At 38.3% G+C, this 24,826-nt stretch overlaps 1 protein-coding gene across 1 annotated transcript in view; it reads right to left on the bottom strand.

Annotated features, from left to right (window-relative positions):
- The window catches only part of GRM4 (glutamate metabotropic receptor 4), a 470,882-nt gene extending 446,902 nt beyond the window's left edge, over positions 1-23,980 (bottom strand). The window contains 1 exon segment of the mRNA XM_032218566.1: positions 23,450-23,980. Coding sequence (XP_032074457.1) covers positions 23,450-23,980 — 531 coding nt within the window.
- Between the last annotated feature and the right edge of the window lie 846 nt (positions 23,981-24,826).

A 24,826-nucleotide genomic window follows, 5' to 3' on the forward strand; every position in this document is an offset into this window, starting at 1 on the left:
TTCATAGATTTTACATTGCAGCTGCTTCATCATTCACATTCTGTTTACATTTATTTATGATGTCTCCCTGTATGTGTTGCTGCCGATGGGCTTCTTTGTTCAAACAAACTTTTCAGCCTACAGAGGATTCCCCTGTATAAACAGGTACTCAGCAGGAAAATATGCTAATTATAAAAATCTTCTGATTTCTGTTCAGCCTGTTCTGGGTAGAAATGGGAGCCAAAACTGAAACAGATTTTTCTTCAGAGCAAAATTGACGAAGATGGATATTTGGCTCAAAAACTGTACTTCTATTACAGTTATTTCTGAACCTGGCTCAGAGTTCACCATTGCTGTCTTAAATAAAGTAAAATAAATGCCGATGGAAGGAAGGCACAGCCAAGCATTCCAATTCTGCCTTTCTAGTACTGAGGAGTAGAGTCATAGATGGGTTGCTGTCCGTTTGGCCCGGATCGGGTGAACCGATAGTAACAGTGGTGCTCAGATGCTTCTGCGCATGCAAAGAAAGGCGCACATGGAAGCGCACCTGAACCGGTAGTAAAAAAATTGGAAGCCTGCCTCTGAATAGAATAGAATAGAATAGCTTTGTCACTTTGAATGTACACTAATAGGCATACATTAAAATGAAATTATGTTGCATACAGCTCTCAAAGGGTCTCCACGTCTAATATAAACATAAGCATGATAAGATAAATAAATAAATATGCATGTAGCCACATATATTTATTTATATGCATAACTTCTTTGCACTGACAGAAATGTTTAACCAGAAACTGTGTTTTCCGTAATTACAATACCAGGACAATCATATTGTAGGGGTGTGTGTTACAATCAGCTCAAAGGCAGCAAATGTGCTTCAAAGGGGCTATGGGCATGCTTCTGGCAACTGTTGATGCCTCCTTAAAGAACCTGTGTCTTTCCTTGAACATATAGAAGTCACGCAGTCTCAGAAAAATACACAGGTTGTAGCAAAAGTTAGAACCCCATGATAATTTAGCCTATAGGTTATATTAAATGTTCAAATTGGCTATATTTTCTTCTAAACACTTCCTTGTTTTGAACATTCCTAAATGCAGTGAGGTTTTCTCTGAAAAAATATATTAAAGAAACATATCGTGATTGGCCTGTGGGGACTGACTTATGAAACACTGTATATTTGAGGTAAAGAGGCATTAGGGAGGTGATATTAGGATGTGATGACATTGTCACATCTTGTCAAATTCAAATGTTTATTTTCCTGGGATTGTATTGTTCAAAAAATGCAGCTTCTTTAAAAGGGCTGTAACAAGTGTAAGAATTAAACCCATGTCCTTTTCTATTTTGGATCAGTATAGCTGTGCAGGAAATGCAAAACATTTCCAACAAAACAACCTCACTCAGAATATTCCACTGGAACAGAATTTTGTCTTTGGAGCAAAAGTCAAAAAGTTTCTGGTATTCTAAAAGAGGAATTTATGACAAGTTGCTTACTCCTTTGTTTTTCACCCTAGAACACCTGGGGTAGAGAAGATATAACTACTTCCAGATGTTCAACTTACATAAAAAATGGTCACTGGCATATTTTTAATTTTTTAAAAAAATTAAGAAATCCTCCATAGAATAGAATTGAGACAATTGATTCTGTTATTAGAAAAAACTTACTGTGTTCAGTTCTAAACAGAAAATGTTTTTGCTCATTAAGGAACCTCCATGAAGTATGCAGTCCAAAATGAACCTAGGACAAAGAAAACTAATCTCTCATCAGTTAGAATTTAGTAGACATAAGTAAGCAGCAGCAGGTTCAGTATGCCTTTTCCTGTAAAGGACAAGCAGAAGCAGCTAGTCAAACTGTGCACTTTGCTTTGATTTTCTTTCTCACTGCAAAGAGGTCTTGCATTTTTAATGTCTCCCGAAGGTCAACATCAGCAGGACTCAGAAGCAAGCACAGAGTACGCACCTACATCAAAGCTCAACAAATCAATCGAATCAACAATGTGGTTACACAGAGTACATCCCTGCAACAAAGCTCAACCAATCAACCAAACCAACAATGTATCAATATTCCTTGCATTTAACAACTTGAGCAGCAATACGTGTGTGTAATATCCATATCTTTGTAATACCTCAATTTCTTAAACAGATTGTAACACACATACAACCCACCCACTCAACCTTCAGAATTCTAACTTTCCCATAGGAAAACCTCAGGCAATGTAACTGGAAAGACCTACATATCATCGTTTGCTTCTGACTGTCTATGTTCTTAGGATATGTTCTTTTCCATCAGCACCTTACACATCACGCCGTTCAGACTAAACCAAGAGCAACAGGGACTGTTTAGTCCCTGATGACAGCTAAGTTGAGGGGGCAGGGGAGTCTAAAAAAACAATCTAATCATAAGCCAGAAAACAACACATCACTAGTTAAAAGAGATCAATCTTGTTATAACAATTCTAAAACCAGATGTGTTTTATTGGGGATTCATTACACTTAATACAGCTTTTTAAAGGAAGAAATGTTTGTTACATTTCCCCATAGCCAAGATTCCCATTTGTAGAAATTACTGTAACTTCATTCAGCTGACAGCAGTTCCATCATCAGCAATAAAAGATATGGAATGGAGGTTTTGTGGTTAACTTCAGGAAATATCTTAATACTTGGAAGGAGCTATTGTTTTAGTGAAGTTGCTTACAAATCCAAGCTGCATTAACAAGCTTAATAGTTTCCCAATGACATTCCCGTAATTTATATTTTTATGCTGGCTAGCAATCATATTTTTTTACACAAAACATCCACTGTTACAAGATTTCCAACTGTTTCATCCCCAGGTTGGGGAAAACTTTTTTAAACTAGCCTCCCCCCAAACTGGTTGATGCAGGCTGGCGATGATAGGAATGATAGCCTGACACATTCATAGGAGACCATGTTAAAGAGCCGAGGTGGCGCAGTGGTTAGGGTGCAGTACTGCAGGCCACTTTAGCTGACTGTGATCTGCAGTTCAGCGGTTCAAATCTCACCGGCTCAAGGTCGACTCAGCCTTCCATCCTTCCGAGGTGGGTGAAATGAGGACCCGGACTGTGAGGGCAAGTTGCTGACTCAATTTGCTAAAAAAAATTGTAAAGCACTTAGAGAGGGCTGAAAGCCATATGAAGCGGTATATAAGTCTAATAAATAAATAAATAAATAAATAAACAAACAAACAAACAAACCTTTAATACTCAGTAAATCTAAGAAAATGGCATATACAAAAATAACCTTTAAGACATGGAATTTCTACATATCGGAAGTCCCCTGAGCCACTATGAATCATTTTTACATGACTGGTGCCTTATTAGGTCCCTTCCAATCTGTTGGCAAATCAAGCCCAATTTCACTATGGATTACAATACATAAAATAATGTTGTTTTGCAATTTGATATCTGAGTTTCCTAAAAACTTTAGAATGACTAACAGGTACTCCTGATCACTCTTCATTTTATCAATTTCTCTAAAACCTGATATATACATTGAGGCAATCCTTAAATTTATCATTTCCGAAGACTACCTCAGATATGTTTCTCCTCCATGATTTTTGCAGCAAAAGCTGAAGCAAAAAAATAATTTATTTTCTCTGCAGTGTTTCCATCATCACTGAATGCACATTTTACTCCCTGATGATCACAGCAACATAGCTCTCCTGCAGCTTTCCTGCTTCTATATCATAGCTTTTTTAAAAAAAAAAAACAGTGATTTTGCTTATATAAGATTATGCCCTACAAATTCCTTCCTGATCAAAATTATATGAAAAATCTTTATTTCAAAAATGTTTGCATTCCTTGCTGTTCTCCTGAGCTCAGAATTCTTTTAATATTTCATTATTTAGTCCATTATTCAGCCATGAGTTCTTGGGTTTAGAATATGTATGTCTATTGACTGCCCATTATTTGACAGTGTTTATGTGCTGCACAAAGAATTTATAGAAGAGCTGGCACTTCTTATTCTCCACTTAAGATTTAAGCTGCATATTATCCTCTTGCGCCTTTTAGTTTAACCAAGATTGGAAAGTATTTAGGATTTCCTAAGTATAGGAGGTTCTGAGATAGAAACATTCCTCCTCCTCCTCCTCCTCCTCCTCCTCCTCTCTCTCTCTCTCTCTCTCTCACACACACACACACACACACACACACACACGTACACACAGACCACATGTGTCAATTCAACTGTGCATACATGCTGTTGCCATCTTTGCATAGCACATGAGCCTTTGACCAAGCTTACTGTAGTTTAAAACTCAGATCACCATCATTATTGCTATTTTTTCTATGTTCTTTGGACTCTAATACTATTTATCTAATATTGCACATGAACTAGAATTACTTTTGGTGTGAAGAAGGAGTAAAAGCAAAGCGTGAAGTTAAGGAGAAGCTTGAATGTCTACTACCTCTGTGTGGTTATTCCAAACATTTCTATTTACCCATAGCGCACCTTTACATTTTAAAAAATGGCAAAAGAAAACAAACGAATGCCATGAATAGTGCTTTTCACATCCATCTCATAAAATGGATGATTAGTTCCAGCAAGCCTCACAAGCTCTGGACAGTAAGTACCAAGATCAATTTCTTCAAGGTTATATCCCAGTATAGTCTTCTCTGGCTGATATTATTTTTCCAGGATATAAGAATGAATTCTTCCCAAAGCTCACTCTCTGATCCTTTAACCTAGGAAGCATCAGACTGAACTTGGAAGTTTCAGCAAGAGACACATGTTCTGTTGAGTTACAATAAGTATTTCCTTTTGTTTGAGCAATTACAGACTCCCTTTGATCCATGCAATAGTCTTTATCTCCTCCTAGTTTATTAAGCTTTCATTATGGGAAATTCTAACACAATTATGTCTGGAGCTTTCAGATACAAGTTATGCCACCACATCATATAGCAGCACAAGAGTCAACTATCCAAAAATTTCGGAGAAGAGACTCTATCTTTAAAAAATCCTCAGAATAATCAGTCTTGTCGCTGTGCTGAAATTCTACCCTATGAAATAAATCAAGTGTCGGTTATTGTATTAGATTTCTACCTTACCTTTTCAACTTAAACTGAGTGAGTTTTCCTGAGGGGGCAGAGGTGTCCTTGAGTCTGCATCTCCCCACTCCTAGTCACCACACTGATTCACCCAAGATTTTGAAATATGGTGACCACTTTTAATGGGTCTGACTTTTATCAACCAACCCATGCTATGAATTCTTTGACTATACGACATGATACATGACAAGCAAATGTTTAAAGTCTTAGAAACCAATGATCAATTAAGATCCACAATAGAACTGTCATTTTAACAATAGACCCTTACCATGATTATTGAGAAGGAAATTGCCTGTGTTCCAAATGATAAATCTAAAAGCTATGGCAATTATTCAACCCCTAGGAAATGAACGAAGAGACTACTTTACATTTTGAATATATAATCCACAGGCCCATTATTCAATCCTTTACAATAATCTGATGTCAGAGTGATAAATATTAATGTAGTTTCATTTACTATCTATTAACCATTGTAAAATAGACAAATGAGAACATTGCCCAAAACATAATAACCAAGGTAAAGCTTCTGAACATATCTTAAAGTTATCTCAGAAGTGAATGATAGCTGAGATTTATCATCAGGCTACAGTTTCTGAAAAAGTGACTGTTCACCATTGGTAGCTAACACAGAGGTTGAAACAGTGGACAATTGCCTACCAGATTGTTTAAATGGCTGAACTCTGTTTGTATCACACACCCTGTATGATCAGAGTGAGAAAGATAAACCCTTGAAAGTTATTCTAATCACAACAGTATATCTGGTTCCTCTTGACCCTGTAAAATGTATTATTGGCTATTTATTATGCATCTGATATTGAATTGGCATAACCACCCTGACACAATTCTACTCCAGACTCTTATTGTATAGCGGCATTTGCCATACAGATAGTCTTTATTTAATAACAGTAATTGGGACTAGTAACTCTATCACTAAGTCATGGAATTCTAAAGCACAAAGTCACATGGCCACGCTGACCTATGATGGCATTGCAGGAGTTCTATCATTAATCAAAATCCATGTGGTCATTAGATGCAATGTCACATGTCTGCCATTTGTGACCTCTTGACAGCTTCCCCATTGATTTTACTTGTCAGAAGCAAAGTGAAGGTTAGAAATAGAGATCACATGACCAGGGGATGCTGCAACCACTGTAATTGCAAACTGTTCAAATGATAAGCACATGTTGAAAGTCTTAGAAACCAGTAATCAACTAAGATCTATAAAAGAACTGTCATTTTAACAATGGGCATGTACCACAATTGAGAAAAAAATTACTTCTGTTCTAAAGATAAACCTGTCAAGCTATGGTAATCACTAGGAAGTGACAGAAGATATATTTGAATATATAATCCACAGTCCCATTATTCAATCCTTTGCAATATCTGACGTCAGAATGATAAATATTAATGTAATTTCATTTACTATCTATTAAGCATTGTAAAGCAGACAAGTGAGAGCAACTACTACAAATGGTTATAAGTCTCTTCATTTAGCAATATTGCAACTTTGAACAGTCATTGAACAAGCAGTCATTAATTGAGGACTACCTGTATAAACAGTATTCTGACCTAAGCTTCCTGATACAGTAAAAAGCACATGATTAGTCCCCAAAACCATCTTTTTATTTCAAAGGCTGTGAATTATGTTTATTCACACCCCATAATGAATCCCAAATAGTTGTAAAGAGTCCTACAGTAGGCTGCCAAAGTTTTTCGGGATAAGGCTGATAAGCACCCACCCTTAATCTTCCTTGTAACACTGCCAAAGGCTTAATTGGCAATTAGCTTGGCAAGGCATATGAAGCAGAGTCAAAACGGAGCTTCACAAGATAAACTAACCAGCATGAACAAAGTTGCTTCCTACAAAGGCTCCCGTGCCTTTGCTCCTCCTTTATGTCCTATGAAAGAGGCCAATCATTTCAAAGCGTTACTCCCGAGTCGTTCCTTCTGTCGTAGCTGTTCTTGCCTTCTGACAGCTCTGCTCATGTGTGCTCTGGGAATAGGGAGAGCCTTTTCCCCAACCTCCTTGCTGCCTGACTCTGCTGTTAGCTCCGCAGGCCTCCAGCAGATCAAACAAACAGATTCACGTCTACTGAAAGTAGAAATCTTCTTCTGACATTTAATACCTGTAACCAAGGACAAAAGATAATGATATACAGCATGCTAGAGCCTTACCCATCTCTGGCCAGGCCTATGGGTTTTTTTAAATCTCTTTGTACCCACCTAGTAGTTATCTGGACTTTTTCAATGCATACATGGTAGTTCTAATGTACTTGTCCATGAACATCAAGCTATAGGGAAGAGGGATCAGGGCCAGAACTGAGGTTTCCAATGCTCTTCCATGATACTGATGATCAAATACTAATGCACTATGAACATTTCAAAATCAATTCAGAAGAACTAGGCTTCAGACTTCACACAAGTAAAATACATCTCTGAAGTCTCCTGATTTTTCAGACTCATCTGTAGCTCACAAGTTTCAAGTCTGAACAAAATCACTGCTGCTTTAAGAAATTCAATTCTTAAAGCAGCCATAACTGTTTGTCAGAATTTTCATAAAAGTTGAGCCACTTTGATGAACACAGAGAAGTAATGTTTTCATATCAAGTTCAAAGCAGTTCTTCCATATAAATTTCACAGCTTGCACACCCCAAGGGTTAGTCTATGAAACTGAACAGATGTCAAAGACCAGGAAAGTTAATTCAAGTGTGTGCTCTTCTTCACAAAGAATATTGAAAATCCAGAAAATAACTGTGAATTATAACAGATCAAACAAATAACATTTTCATAGTCATCTCAAATAAATTGAAATTTCCTTATTCCGGAAGGGGAAAAAAACCCATCCATTTCCACTCTAAGGCTATTCTGACTAGAAATTCTAGAAGTTACAGATATAGTAACCCTTGAGATGGCTAATTAGAGAAAATTACATTAAATCAGTTTGTAATGGTGATTCTAGTTGCATATACTCAGTTAACTCTACATGCCACATCCTCAGGACTTCTAGAACATATGGTCCTATACTGACACAAAATATTATTTGTACAATTTCATTACCATTTTTGGATGAGTCAGAATTTAGGAAATCAGTTGCATGCAAAACAGAATACCATACCATTGAATTTCTATGGTTTTATCCATCATTCACAATATAAAAGCCGGCAGGAATCAATAGATCAATTAATTAGATTTAAGGGCTGCCCAACTTCATGAGACTCTGAGCAGATTACTATATTGAATGGTGATTAAAACAGTAAAATAGCTCAAAATATAAATTATGCATGTGGGGGGGGGGGAACTGATCCTTAGTCAGATAGAATTCTACTGAGGGTAGGCATCACTTTTAATCCAAGGCCTGGGGGAACAGCTGCATTTTCCAGAGACTTCTTGAATATAATTAGGATGGGAACTTATAAATACCTGGAGGTTCATAGTGATTACCAGTTTCTAATCAGATCCAAGATCTGCTTTCAGATTGAAGCATTGTTGTATTTCATGGGTATCATCCAACCCAAGTTAGGTACATTTGGGTTTCATTATCTTTCCTGTTTTTTATTCCTCTTGCAGTGGAGATCAAGGTGTGGGATTGTAGGATATGTAGAAGTCTAATTTCTAACAAGTACAACATATTGAAGAAATTAATCTATGCAATACTTTATCTGCATAGTTCAAAATGGAAAGAAATCCATTGAACACAAGGTTCTGTTCATGATGTCGTCAGTTTGTTCTCCCCTATAATATATATCAGGCCTTGTTCTCATCTTTAATTCCAGAACATATTAAAGGGCAATACGTCTATAATTCCACAACATTGTAGCTGGTAGTAAGCCTCATTGTTGAACTCAGTATAATTTATCTCTAATTAAACATGGCTACGAAACATACGGGAAATCTATTCAGGTGGAATTTTTAATGAGAGAATGAGCACTATAAATATAACTATTAAGATCTCTCACAACTGGCTATTCTGTTTGCTGAGAGATGTAGTTCTTTATTGAGGGGTGCTACGTTATGATTATCAAATATCCCTGCATTCTCCTTTGTTCCTTTGCCTCCACCTAATTCCTCAAAAGAAGGATGCAAAGGCTCAGTGGCTAAGATGCTGAGCTTGTCGATCAGAAAGGTCAGCAGTTCAACAGTTCGAATCCCTAGTGCTGCGTAACAGAGTGAGCTCCCGTTACTTCTCACAGCTTCTGCCAACCTAGCAGTTTGAAAGCATGTAAAAATGCAAGTAGAAAAATAGGGACCACTTTGGTGGGAAGGTAACAGCATTCCGTGTGCCTTCGGCATTTAGTCATGCCAGCTACACAACCACAGAGACATCTTCAGACAGCACTGGCTCTTCGGCTTTGAAATGGAGATGAGCACCACCCTCTAGAGTCGGGAACTAGCACATATGTGTGAGGGGAACCTTTACCTTTACCTTTAGTTCCTCAAATATATCGAACTGGTATCCAAATCAATTCTTAGACATTTTCATTCTAATCATTAAGGTCAGGACTCCTCCATGTGGGAAAAACATTATTCTTCAAGCAATAGACAGTGTTTTTCTGCTAAAGTTTGGGGAAAAAAACCTTTACTCACAATTTTCACCATAAAAAATCCCCACTGTTACCCTTGCTTGAAAGAACAGCTTCAGTTTCCTTCAGAAGCACAAATCCCTGCAAATTACAGACAGTACTTTTTTTAATATCATCTTTTCTCCTATTGCTCAGGTTCGCCTATGACCCATATCCTGTAAAAGCTTCATTCATCTTTACATTTTAGAAAGCTTTCTATGAAGAAAGGATATTTGCTGCTTTTCTTTAGCATTAAATCTGGATTAGATGAAAGAACGACCACTTATATCCCAGGGGCCATGTAACCATGACTTCCAGCTTGAGTACATGTCTGTATGAGGATTCTGCATATGTTCAAAGGTTCTGAACTTCTACAGTCCTACACCACCAACCGTGTTGAAAAGCTGGGTTGATTTATTTCTAGCTCAGTTATACAAATGGCAAAATTATTGTTTTGGCATTTTTGCAGCAATGTTTGCCTCCCATTTCCACTGCCTGACTTTCAACTGACCTAGCAGTTCCTTCAAAGAAAAAGGTGACTTTACAATTTTACAGCTGTCCTTCACAAAGGTGTCTGGATTCTTCTTAGTTTATAACTGGACTGAGACAGCATACATGGCAATGTGAGGAAGAACATAAACAGGGACAAATTATACGCTCTAATTTTGTGCATTATCATTATAGTTGGTCGCATAGTCAGCCAGATGTTTAGTCTGGATTTGGCATTTTTATCATCTACTGAGTGTTTCCCAAGGACCCTCAATAGGCAGATGTGTTGTTTGATTATGTCAAAGGTATCATTGCAGCCTTTAAGCTGTTTCAAGTAAAGTTGCCTTTTGCAATTGATTGATTGTGATTTTGTCTGTGCTGATGGTGTTAAGTGATGCTCCAAAAGTTTTGGAATTGCACCCATGGGGCCTATTACTCTTGATACTATGTTTGCTCTCTTTTGCATAGTCACTGTATTTCTATTTTCAGGACTATATATTTTGTGATGTCCTCCAGTTCTATTCAGCTGTCTCCAGGTATTCCAATGCCCACTATCTAGACTTGGCCTTTCTTATTAACGATTGTTAAACTTGGGTGTTGTGTACAAAAATGCCTACCTATTTGAATTCTAAAATCCCAGAGAATTTAGACTTTGTTTTCTATTACTTTGTCTATTTCTGATCCCATCAGTTCTTGCTTGCAGGCAAGCAACCCAACCCACCACTGCTGCTACTTTGTCATACTGTTGTTTATAGTCAGTCTATATGATTTTGTTGAAGCAGCTATCTGGGTAATCCACTATTTTCTCAGCTTCTTTATATACTGTAGAAGGCATTTGCTGCCTGTTGTTGCTATCTTTTCAAGTCCTGCTTTATATGCATTTGTTCTTAAGACTCACTCTTGTGCAGTCAGAATTAGCTCCTGTCTCTTTCTTTAATTTTCCTGTTCTTAGCCATTGCCAGTCTGGTTGTTATCCACTTTGCCTGCTAGTTTTTTTAATATACTGGTCATGGAATACTTTGCCTTGCCACGTCTCTTTTCTATTCCTCATTTGGTCTTTCTTATAAACGAGTTTGGTCAGTAAGCCTTCATGATGTACTAGTGTATCTTCTTCACTATCCTTCAGATATTCTTCCAACGCTCTTTTTTTTCTTCTTCAACTGGTCTACTTGCAACATTCCATGCCCCCCTGTGCTCATAGTCTGTCAACATCAGGCCATGGATGAAGGTCAGTATTATTATTATCTGTTCACAACAATGTGAAGTCACTGCTGTCATTTCTTTAACTGGTGCTGGCCTTCACATGCATCAAATTCTTCTGAAGAACCTAGGATGTCATAATGTTTCAAGGTATTATTATGATTTGTTGCACAATCAGCCAGATGTTTAGGCTGGATTTGGTATTTTTATGCACCTATCAAGTTTTTCTCAAGAACCTGAGATAGGCAGATATTGTTGTTTAATGGTGTTAAAAGTCTTCTTTTAACTCTAGCTAATTTCTAAAAATAAATAAAGCAGGATGCAAGCTGTTCCTAGTGAAACTGCCTTTTACAATTGGCTGTGGTTTTGTCAATGCCAATGGTGTCCAAGTGGTGCTCCAGATGTTGTGGTTGTTATTGTTGTTATTCAAATGTTAATATCTTGAGAAAACATCACAAAATATTGCTTTGCATAGTTCATTTAGCTGAACTAGAAATAAATCCGCTCAGTCTTAAACACAGATGGTGGTATATAGTTGTACAAGTCCAGAACTTTTAAACATGTGCAGAATTCTCATATAGAAATGTACTCAAAGTATAATATATGGTTACAACAGGAGGGAAAATCAATTATGGATCACCTACAAAATGCTTTTGTGGGATAGCAGTGTGGAAACAGTAGGACAGTACTTTGAAATAAGTGATCTAGGCTGCATTTGAGAGTTTTTGTTCTTTCTACCAAACAGAATCCTGGACCTCTTCTCTAAAATCTTGTTCAGATCCTACTGCATTGTAGGAAGGAAGCAGAACAGCAATTTAATATATTCAGATATCAGTTCTGATATGAATCACAGCTGGTTCTGATGCATCATGCCCAATGCCTACAAGTCATGTGGGATTGATGCCCAACCCCATGAAGGTGTTGCTTTCCAGAACAGTCCTAACCCTCATGAAAAGTACTATCCAGTTGTACATTAATCTGTTGTGTTGCTTTCTTTGGCATGGTGGCTGCAACACAAGGCTGACCTGGGCAGGTCTATTATAACAGTGGAATAATCTATTGTCTTGTTTTCATATGCACTTGCTCTCCTTCCCACAAAGGGTCATGGATTTTACAAAGTATCCCCATCTGCCAAACAATTCTGAGAACACAATGAAAAGGGATGTTTTATTCAATAGTGGCAATGACCTTCACAGAATTAATGCATTACTAAAAATTGAATCAATGAAAGCTCTACTGCTCAACAAAACTCTTTCAAATGCTTTGAACAATCCATTATGCCAAAGCCATCTGGATTTATACTACTTTGCGTGTTTGGAAGAAGTGCTATCACAATGACTACTAGTGTATCCAGATCCAAAAAAGCAGCATGACTTACATGTCTCCTGTACAAACAGCTTCCTTGAGGAAACAACATATTGTCCAGATATGGCAGATAATCAAAATATAACAATTTTGCTGTCATGTCAATACACATAGCAAGGAAAAGAAATAGATGACTCACACAATTCATTACCTCTAATAGTGCTTCTATGACAACAGGATTTTCAAAACTATTATAATGTTGATGCTTAAAAAAAGCAAAGGAACAACCCTTCCAAACCAAAATAGCGCAAACCAAGTCTAACTATGCTCAGAATGTTAATTGTCAGAAGGCAAACAGGAAAAAAGTGAACTTCTTACCTGATGCTATCTAAGCAGTGTCCTTATAAATAAACTTGTTTATAGATTCAGACATCGTGGCATAGTCCTCACCATATTTCTGGGTTCATCCTTTGATTATCAGTTTTAATTTATGACATTGGATATTCACTTCTGCTTTATACTTGGTCTTGAAAACTCACTTGCATGCAATGGCTTTCTTTCCTGTCTTTAGCCTGAGGAAGTTTCAAATATCATTCTTGTGGAACATTTCAATCACCTCTTCTGTATCTTTCTCCATTTGCTTCCTTCAGTGGCTGACTTTTTTTTCAATGTCCTACCATGTGTGAGGTTCTTCCACTTGTTCCTTCTTGCTGCTTTAGGACATCCTTTTCAGTGGATCTCCTTTGTTGGATTCTCCTGCAGTGACCAGAATGAGGTTCCTCAGTTTTGATTTCTGCAGATGCAGTCAACTGAGCACATGATGAGACTGTGAAGCTTGCAGTCTCTGCTCCCTTGACATCGGAAACACAAGCTTGTATCTCATAGTTACTTTCTTTTTCAGCATAAGCAATGGGGCATACTGTAATGATTTGTGTGGCAGGATCTAGAATTCTATATTGCAGTATTAGGGAATATCATCTGGTGGAAGCAAGGAGGACAACCTTTTCTAATGTAGCACATCATCCCTCTCAGAGGTTAGATTGACCTTGATCCTGCTTGTCTTCTGAAAGGCTCTAAAAACACGGTTCTGTCAACATGACAGGAGAAGTGGCTATGGTTTGGAGCCTACAGTACAGCTAGATGGCTGTACTCATTGGTCCATAATTTGCATTGATTCATTATTTGCATTTGCCTACTTTTTATGTTATCTGCTTTTAGTTCAAGTCTTTAGTGAGGCTTTAAATTGGTTTTAAAGGGTTTTCTGTTTTTTACTGATTTTTGTATTTCATTTATGTTGTGTTGTTTGGTTGTTTTAACGATGTAAGCTGTCCAGAATCACAAATGTGAGATGAGTGGCTATATAAATTGAATCAATCAATTAATCAATCAATCAATCAATCAATATAACCATTAATCTTCACACATGTCTGCAGTTCAGCTTGGTTCTCTTTCCTTTTGGTACACCCACATACCCTTTAGAACCATGTGCCATGAAGCTAAGCTTTCTTCTGGGTCATGGCTCATATTTTAGGATATTGCAATAAACTCTTAAAAGCTTTAAAAGCCTTTATTTCAATGTCTATCCCATAAATCAAGGCAAAATTATTTTATTTCTCATTTATTTATATACTACTAAACTGCTTGATTGTTTGTAGTCCTTAATTGAGCAAAACTGTACATCATAGGTTAACAGTTTTTGAATCAATGCATCTCAAATGGGCTAATTTTACAGAATGTGACTGAAATCTGGGACCTGGGACCGGGAATGAAATTTGGCAATGTTCTGACCGCTTCAGTGCTTCTGCATCCCCGTGCCACTGCACTTCTGCAGTCAGCCACAGTCATATGATTCACTTCTCCAAGGTTTCCTGCCAGGTTCCTACAAGGAAAGCCAGTGAGAAGGCCCAGAAGAAGTTACTCCCACTGCTTTTTGCCTGGGCATGGTCATTTTGTTTCTCTATTTAAATAATGAAATATCTCTGAAATGATAATACGACAAGTCGCAGGTTGTTTAGTGTTGTCTAATTTTCCAGGATTCAAATATTATTTTTGTAACAGCTCAACATTGGTTTCCTCCTTCTCTGAGTCAAACTCCTATTCTATCACCACATTTGCAAGTAGCTGGCTATGTTAATTGCTTCTCCCCAATATTTATCTGACAGTCTTGCATTTTGCAGCTTGCATTTTATCTTATCAGTCAAAGTTCAATGTTCCCTCTCTCTGCTATACCATTGTTTTCTGTAGTATAAGCCACTGTGGTTTCATGGATGGTCTCTTTTCTTCTAGATACATTTCCATTTTGTTGGCTGTATATGCAATTCAATTGTTTATCTGTATTTTTAAGGCTTTCTCCCAAATGTACTGCATACTAAAGCCACATGCTCCTTAAGGTTCTTCAATACTTGAAGCTATTTAACTATTGAAGCAAGAAGCAGAATGTGCACCTTGTGTAATCACTAAAGATGTTACCTAGATGGATAATGAAACATCTGCAAGAAAACAACCAAGCTCAGAGAGCACCAAGCATTCCACAGTAATCATTGATGAAAGGGAGATTATGTTTTCATCTTGGAATAGGCATTAGTCTAGAAATGTCATTGTACACTAAATCTAGATAGTTTCCTTGTTTTATTATATTTCTACATTTGTTGGCTTAGTGACTCTGGCCTTTATCCAACATACACACCTCGACCAAGTCACTCTTGGCTGCAACTTCAGTTCTTTGACTATCTCCTCCAATTTATAAACAACACTTGATCTTGTGTTATTTTTTCAAATAAATTGTAGCTATATTCTCATTTAGTTCAATGAGTCTCAGTTTCTGTAACATAGAAGTTGCAGAAGAATCAGAAGAGATATCCTCCAATGGTCCATTTGTTCTCCTATACATTGATCTGTCTCCTTTCTGGTCCTTTCTTATACTGGTCTGAGGTGTATCATTACCTTTAGAATATAGTTGAACAAGGTTTGTCTCCTTTCCTAAGATAATTTGTTTGCAAATGACCCAAATCATTACAAATTATTGAAGCATTTATTTTCCTTTCTTCTGACCTTACAAGCCAATTCTTGATTGAGAACTGCATCTGGCTCTTGAGATTTATTCAGCTTACAGTTTTGAAAGTAATTTATTACAAATTAAAGTGTTTCCTTTTTCATTTCTTTTGCATGTACCATGGTTTCATAATCTCTATGTAATGAATTTTAAATGAAGACAACCAATATTTTTATAGACATGTACTGTCTTTCAAGATAACTTGCAATAACCTTTATTTGATTTATAGCAGATTTAGTATTCATATATCCCCACGCATGCATACATACTAACACACTGATGTTTGTTATAACTTTCTGAAAAGATATGATTTGGAGGCTGTAAAAATTTTCTTCTATAATATTTAAAATCTTCATCTATATTTCTCAAATGTGAATAATAAATGAATCCCTTACTATCAGGTAAATCATCTCAGTAACTATCATTTGCCTCATTCCATGCTGCCCTGCTTTTGTGGGTCTCTTTTTGTCTGATGGAACACATGGCTCAGTGGCAAAGAGGCTGAGTTTGTTGATCAGAAAGGTCAGCAGTTGGTGGTTCGAATCCCTAGTGCCGCATAACGGAATGAACTCCTGTTACTTGTCCCAGTTTCTGCCAACCTAGCAGTTTGAAAGCATGCAAAAATGCAAGTAAAAAAATAGGAACCACCTTTGATGGGAAGCTAACAGCGTTCCATGTTCCTTCAGCATTTAGTCATGCCGGCCATATGACCACGGAGACGTCTTCAGACAGCGCTGGCTCTTTGTCTTCGGAACAGAGATGAGCACCACCCCCTAGAGTCAGGAACGACTAGCACATATGTGTGAGCGGAACCTTTATCTTTACCTTTGACACAATGGCAATTATTTGAGACTCCAGGAACATTTTCATCTTGAATTACCAGAAGGAGCATTCTGGTGGTTTTATTTTCTGGATTTCTGAAAGATTTTCTTTTTCTTCTCTAATCTTTCCTTTAGCTGCTCAGGAGAGTCATATTTTCCTTCTCTTTTTAGAATCTATTTGCACATTTGCTTCAGCTGCTGGAGTCTATAACAGGGTTGGAAGTTGCAGCATTTTGTATATTCATGAAGGCATTCCTGGGAGTAAGAATCTAACCTGAGAAAGGACTAGGAGCTCCAATTAGCAATCTTAGAGTAAAAGAGAAGATGGAAAGTAAATCCTTAACTTTGTAACTGTACCTAACTCCACCCTTGTGAGTTTAATAAATCAGAAGGTGTTTAAGTTACAGTGCCTATGGATTTCAATCTCCAACAAACTGTAAAACATACTTTGAATTATTTCCATGTAGATAGAGTGAGGTGATGATAAATAATAAATAAATAAATGCTGTAACAGAGGGGAAGGAAGGAAGGAAGGAAGGAAGGAAGGAAGGAAGGAAGGAAGGAAAGAAGGAGCTCCCATCTCAATCTCTTCTCAGTCAGGCATTACTCCCATAGGGACAATGAGAAGCAAGTGATAAAATGTGTATCATGATATTAAGATACAAAAACCAAGCCTTATGGATCTGTATCACATTTGAAAAGCAAGTACATAGGGAGGAATTTGCATCATGATAACATTTCCATGCAAACTTGTTTACTATGGAAGTCTATGTTCCTTAGTTCTACAACTGTTTCACGAAAGAGCTCTACTTACATCCTTGTCAGAATTTTCATTTCCTTACATTCCTATAATTAACATAAATGTATTTTTCTCCAAAACGTAAATAGTTAAAATGAAATATAGTTAATCTGATTCTGTTCAATTAACATGCAGGCAAGAAGAAATTGCCCAGGACATACAGCAAAGGCCAGGGGCTTCCTAGACCAGGAAGGGGCAAAACATGAGCCCATCATGTATCTTCCACCTACTCTACAGATGAGTAAGAGACAGAGGAATGGGCAAACCTATGGCTCATGAGCAGATCCTACAAAAAGACTACTGATTATGCAGCTGTGAAAGCTGCATTGTTTCCAGACTAATCTCATGGAATTAAAAGCAAATAGGTAGAGTTAGAGCCCAAATTGGGGAAACCATCTTCCTCCCTCTATTTCTGTACATTTTGCCAGCCCATTTCTGAAGCAATAACCAGGACTCTTCATTGCATTATGTATTTCAGCATCTTTCTCCCAACTCCACTTGCCTTTTCCTCTCTAAGCTTCTTTTCTCCCTCTTGGCTTGCTTGCTTCCTTCTTCAAACAAAAGGCTACATGCCTTTGAACACCCCATAATGCTTCATGCTTTTTAAACCTTTAAGGCAAAATAAATATTTTGGGCTTTAAAGATACCGCCAGGTTTGCTCATGTTATTGCAAAGAATTAAGGTTGAAATCCTCTCTCTAAATATCCAGGAAAGACAGTCTCACTGTATCAATAGGAATTGCTTCAAAGTGTTTACTTTTTATTTATTAAATTTACACCTTGCTTTCCTATATAATAAGTATCCAGGATGACACAAATAGATGTTCTCTCTTAGCATTCTGAGCCTTCTGTGTCTCATTTTTATATCATGCAAATAGTTTAAAAAACTATTGCATAAACTATCATGCAAATAGTTTAAAAACTTTTGGGTTGCAACCAGAGAAGACACTAATTCCATGATGGCAAACTATGGCATGCATGTCTGAAGTGGCACGTGGAGCCATGCCACCTGTCAAGCGCAGCATCACCCGTTCTTCTTCTTGGTTTCTGCCACGCATACGCACATGCCTATCAGCTGGCCATTGTCCATGGGCAGTGGTGGAAACCAGAAGAGTTGGTCTTGTTTTCTGGCATGCGCATGCACAGCAGCAATCAGAAGACTTGGTGGCCAGCACACATGCACATCCCCTAAACTAGAAGTTCATTTTCTGGTGCGCGCATGCCCCCTAGACAGCTCCTCTTCCCAGTCACAGACCAAACGAGCGTGGCGAAAAGGTTCACCACCACTGCACTAATAACATTAATGGAAAGGAAAAGAGTACTGAGAAGGGGGTTACCATCCCCACTTCAGAAACTGATTAAGATACCCATCCTTAGAATCTGACAGAAGAATAAAATTGTCAGATGTTTGATTAATTCTTTGAACCACTGTCCTATGCCCCATCATTTTCTCAGAAAAGTTCATTTTGGGGGGGAATAGGAAAAGTGACAGCTGCTGATATTTGCAGTCAGAGGAAAGCATTTGAGAGGGTTGTTAACACTGGAGAATTGGCCTAGAATCTTTTATAGAAATTGCTATTACAGCAAGGAAATGCCTGGCCATCTTTCAAACCTTGTCCAGTTGATGAAATATATTATAGTCCCCGGGAACCTGGCTTGATTTTTTTTTAATATGGTAGTAGCAATTTTCCCAAGCAATAGGAACAGCAGTAACTCCTGGACTTACTTTTTTACCTAAAGAATTCTTGCTTTTTCAAAAGCTTCCAATCTCTTCCCTCCCTGTCTCTTTTAGATGTATGTACATTCATTATTCTCTTCCGATGTTTTTATTTAATAGTTTTTTATCCTGCCTTTATTATTATTTATAAATAATTCAAAGTAGTGGACATACCTAATAGTCATTCCTCCTCCTACTTCCTCTACAAGAATCTTGTTAGGTAAGTTGGACTAAGAGAAAAAGCGACTGGCCCAAAATCACCTGATTTTTTTTCATGCACCTTCTATGCTCCTATTCATTTCTAAGTAATTCCTAGTTTTATTCTTAGTTACTTCTATTTTATTCAAGATTTTTTCTACTGTAATATTACTTTTACATTACATGTTTTTAATTTTTTTATTTGTAAATTGCCCAACAATTTGCAAGTAACTGAGATATATTAAGTTTTCAAAATAAATAAATATAATAGAGAGAGTGCTAGGTCTACCATAAGTTTGTAATGAATTATAGAGTTCTCTTTTCTCATTTAAAAAATCATAATACATAAGGTCCAATCACTACCTTGTTATCGCTACCTTGATATTAGGGGAGGGAGGACTAGAATTCCAAACTGGTGAGCAAAGATTAATCATTTTTTTAAGGAACTGTTTTGTTGAAAAATAAAAATCAAAACATATCTGCATAAAGTTAGTATACAAAGAAGCAAGGAAGAAGGGAGGGAGGGAGGATTATCACTGCCAGCACTGTATAATGCAATCACCAGGATTTGAACTTCACTTTTCTTTAAAAAAAAATACTCCAACACATAGATGTCAAACTCATGGCCCACAGCCTGAATATGTCATGTGCTGACTCCGCCCCTGCCTGGTTTAGCAAATGGGGGGAAGTCCTGATATGTCACATGATGCCGCTACGAGTTTGACATCCCTGCTCCAAGGCATACAGCTTTTTTTTTCTTTTTCTGGTACCTGGTTCCTTGGATACCATCACAAGACATCATTTCCATTCCCCAATCCCTTGACAGTATTTCGAAGCCAACCATGTGAACCACTCCTGATTACCTTGGAATGCTGAGAAAGGCCATGAAATACTATGATCCAATCAATGCTGCCTCCAGCAAACTTAATGAAAAAGTTGCTAACATTTCCACCTACCCTGTGTTTTCACTTTATATTACATGACATTTCTCTGACCCTCTTGCAAAAAGACCACAATGCTGGTATCTGGCCCACTGAAAGAAAATGTCAGATAATGACAAGGGGGTTAATGATAGGACTATAATTTTGCAACCAGAAACCTTTTCACAGCAGTTGCAACCACTTGAGCCCAGCTCCAGAGGCTAGAAGGCAGAGCAAAGAATTGTTCAACATGTAGCCCTGGCAGAAGCAGGGAATATCAAATAAGACAGGCTTTTCTTTGGTTTGTTTTTAACAAGAACATAAAACTGACTAAAATGGTTGATATCAGGTAGATCAGACAGGAAACATGGCCAGATAAGCTAATTTTGCTTCATTGTAAAGCTACATTAATAGAATCTTGCAAGTTTGAAAATACAATTCTCCTGCCATCACCGTGGCAGCCTGAGAACTTAGTGATGGCCTTTTACTCTATCTAGTATTGGCTGTGGGCTATTGTCTCTCTTTTCTGGCTGTTTCCTTGGCAGCATCTCTTCACTCTGTCTCTTAAGGTCATTCCCACATACTGTTTCATCTAGAACATTTAAGATCCCTAGAGAGAGACTAAAAATTTCTATGGAATGAAATGGAGTGAATCAGAAAATGGCTCACGCTATACCAAATGGGGGTGTTTCAGTCTCTCAAAAAATGGAGTTGTCTGTTCAAGGTGAAAAATAGCATGAGATCATAGGAGGATAGTGCCAATGAAGGATTGGCACCAATGCCCCTAGGGATATTGTTTATTAACCTCCAAAAGTAACAGTACGTGTATTCTTTCTAAAAGTAGAATTTGGGTTGAACCCAAAAGCAACTGACTACAAGAACACAGAAGATAAAGTTCAGCACAGAACAGACACAAGGCTGGGGGAAATCAACAATAAGTAAATAGCTATTCCACCAGGAAGATGAAGTGTTTTCTTTTCTGAATAATTACCTGTGAATTAGAAGTGGAGAGCATTCACCTCACATTATCTGAGAAGAATGGAAGCTGTGCAAGAATGGGAGGAGAGGCAAATTGCCAGAGAGAATATTGTTCAAAGACTGAATGTGCTGAAGATTAGGCAATCCTATACATGGTCTATTTCAGGGGTGGGATTCAGCCAGTTCAGATCAGTTTGGGCGAATCAGGTGCTAATTTTACATCTGGTTTGCCAAACCGGTACTTGCAAGGACTGGCTGGCCACTCCCAGGAATCTCCATATGGCCCATTTTGGATGCCAAGTAAGTGCAGGGCCCATGCGGAGGCTCTGGGAAAGTGAAATATGAGCCTCACAGAAGTTCCAGAAACAGGACTGTTTCTGACCTCTGGAGCCCAGGGTAGGCTATTTTTGCCCTCCTGGAGGCTCATGGTAAGCCTCGGGAGCCTGAGGAGGGCTAAAACACCCACCACTGTGTTGCAGAAGGCCAGGTAGGCCATGCCCACCAAGTAGGCCATGTCCATGCAGCAACTGGGCAGAGAACCAGTTGCTAAAAATGTTGAATCCCACCCCTGGTCTGTTTCCCTTCTATAGATAAACCTTCCACAATGCCTAAACAGGGCTTTTGTTCATGCCTTCTCTTCATTAAGAAGAAACTGGACAGCCACTTGTCCGGAATGGCATAGGATCTCCTGCTCATGCAGGGGGTTGGACTAGAAGACCTCCAAGGTGCCTTCCAACTCTATTAGTCTATTATGTCCCATTCACTTTTCAGCTTGCCTCACCTCAGTCTAGTTTTATTCCTTCCTTTTCCTTCTTTTCTCAGTGCAGCAACCTCTTTCTTTTACACACACACCCATCCATTTTGTTTTATGGGTTTTCCCCCCATTCTTTTTTGCAGGGCCTTCATGAAGAAAGAAGATGGGTTTTATGAGAAAAGACAATAGCTTATATCAATGTGGGCTAATTAATACTTGCATTGGGGTACTTTATTTTATGGTCAATTGATACTAATCAGTTATTTTAGACAGAGAAACAGATATTGTGTATTCTGGACCTGCCCTTTTTGGGGGGAGAGGAGCATGGATTCTGGTGTGATACAGGAATGTGTTCATTCTCCAAGGTGAGTTTCAATTGGAGTTGGCACTTACTGGTCAAGATGGGAGAGCCAGGTATTACACAGGATAGTCCTGTTAGGAGAGCTCTCCTAAATTCAGAGTCATTTTTCTTCCTTTCCTATAATACCGTATTACAGGCAATATTATACTTAGCTCAATTAAATATCCATCTAACACAGGAAAAGGTCACAGTGCTATGTCTTTAGAGTGAAAGCATCAAAGGTGAGATCCTGAAAAGTACCCATAATGCTTGAGGTAGCATAGCAATGTGGAAATTTGACCTATTTAAAGCAACCTCCCTTGTCCTAATCCAGCTATGTTGGACTTTGTCTACCAAAATCTGCATAGACCATGGCTGAATGCTGGTACTAAATCCAAAACTGAGGAAATTGAATCTAAAAATAAGCATGACAGTGCTGAAACCATTAGCTTTAAAATTAAAAGCACACCAGTGATGTTAAGTATATTACTGTATAACAAGTCTATCACATGAGAATAAGAGACTGTATTGCGTTAGCATTCATTCAGCACAAATGTTTTCTCCTCTATTCTTTCAAAATCTGTGCTGAGGTATTTTTAACAATGTGTATGAAAGCCTGCCATTGTCAAACATGCACCACAAACAACTTGCTCTGTCATTGCTATAATTAGCAATGTTAAAAGGCAATGTGTGAGAAGTCTTCAGAATATTTTAGCACCCAAAGATAAATCAAGCAAGCCGGGTGCCCTCACCTGCCCTTAGGGCTGACCAAGCCCCCAAGATTTGGAAATTTCAGGTAGACCTTAAAAAAGGTCTTCTCCCTCTTGCTGGTTTATAAATGGCTTGTTAGTATAGAGCCATCATTCATACTCTTTCATTCCCAGACAGCATCTTCTGAAGTACAACCGACATGAATATTCTACTTGACATTAAGGTCTAGACACTGGGAATCTGGGCAGCATCTGATAGGATTAGAATTAGTTTTCCTTGCAAAAGTGGAAAGCAGAGGTATTTCCCTACCTGAATAAATTCCTCACAGGAAACCAAGAACTCTTTAAACACCCTCAGAATACAAAAGGAATGTTTGATCTCCTTTCCTCATCACATAGCAAGAACTTAGTTTTCCATAATTATTGTTAAAACCACTTTAACGTTTTTTTCCCCCACTTAACAGTCACTGGCAGCAATTTTAGCACCTGCAGATTGAATTGCAAATTATCTTGCGCAGCTAGGAGAGGAGAGGAGAAGAGGAAAAAAAGCTAATAGACTGCAATCTTACCTTAAAAAGGCGCAAGATGTTGGCCACCATAATAGAGACAGAGCTGCCAGATGCACCAATTACTCCAACCACGCGTTCCGGTTTTGTGATGATAGGGGGGCCCCCATTAACACAACGCACCTCAGTACTGTCCTTCTCGATTAGGGCCTGAACAAAAGTGAGGGATTGCTCCAAAGCATGAGTGTCTCGAGAACAGGTATCCAGGATGCGGGCCCCCAAAGTGATGTTTGGAAGTAGTTCAGGATCATTGTTGATTCGATCCAGAGCAAAAAGCATGGCCTCGAGACGATGAATCCCTTTCTCCTTCTTTAGCTCTCCACAGGCCTTTCCCTCAGAGCCACGTCCGTGAACAGGGAAGAGGCCTCCTAAAGTGATATCCCCATCAAGGCGAATGGAGTTCATGTGGGGGTGCCCTTGGCCTTTGGGTTTGGCTGTGCTGACCGGCTGATACCACCAGCCACAGCAGACACTCATGAACAAACAGAAGGAGAGTTGCTCCATGCACACAGATCCCCCCTTCTTCCCAGTCATCGCCAAATCCTACTTGAAACTCAATCCCATCAGCCTAAAGATCCATGGAAACCAAGGATTGTATTCCCGAAATCTGGGTTGGAAATGGCTTCTCCCAACGTATCAAAGGGCTGAGACTAAAATGGCCCTCTGAAGCATTCAAAGCATGGTTTCCTTACCCCTTAATTATCTATCACTTTTCTGTCAAGATTTCCAATCAACTCTAGTATCCATTTCAATGCAGGTGCTGAAGAACAGAGAGGTAGCTGCTTCCAAAATGAATTCACAAGATCCCTTTCCAAGCCCTCTGGAGGACCATAGCAGGGCAGCTAATGAAGAGCACCAGGTTTTGCATAATTTTATGGAAGCAGAAGTGGGCAAAAAGAACCTCTTTTCTTCCTTTTTTTCTTCGGTCCCTGAAAGGAAGAAAGAAAGGGCATTCATTATTCAAATCTTTTCTCAAAAGGCATTAAGTTGTAGCACAAAAAAAGCTGCGGGATTTACTTGATCAGAGTTTTTGTTATGCTTTGAGAAAGGCAATGTTGGGTCAAAAGCAACACACAAGGGAGAGGGGAGAAACTACATCTGAAGATACCTAAGCTCCATATCTTATTTATGGATTTGAAGCAGGCCTTCCATCAGTGGAAGCTTACTGGGCCATAAGGAATATCTAGTCTTTTAAAAGTCAACCTGGATTCTTCCTTGAGTGGAAGGTGGGAAATTAATGTATTCACTTTGCTTTATAGGTGCTTGGTACCACTGCATTATTTAAAAGAATTGAGGAAGGGGGAAAGGAAAATAATATTTGCCTGCTTTGTAAAAGTCAAAGCAGATATTTACTCTATTGGGAACTCAATATCAAAATGA

Source organism: Thamnophis elegans, chromosome 5 (genome assembly GCF_009769535.1).
Source record: "Thamnophis elegans isolate rThaEle1 chromosome 5, rThaEle1.pri, whole genome shotgun sequence".
NCBI classification, from domain to species: Eukaryota; Metazoa; Chordata; class Lepidosauria; order Squamata; family Colubridae; genus Thamnophis; species Thamnophis elegans.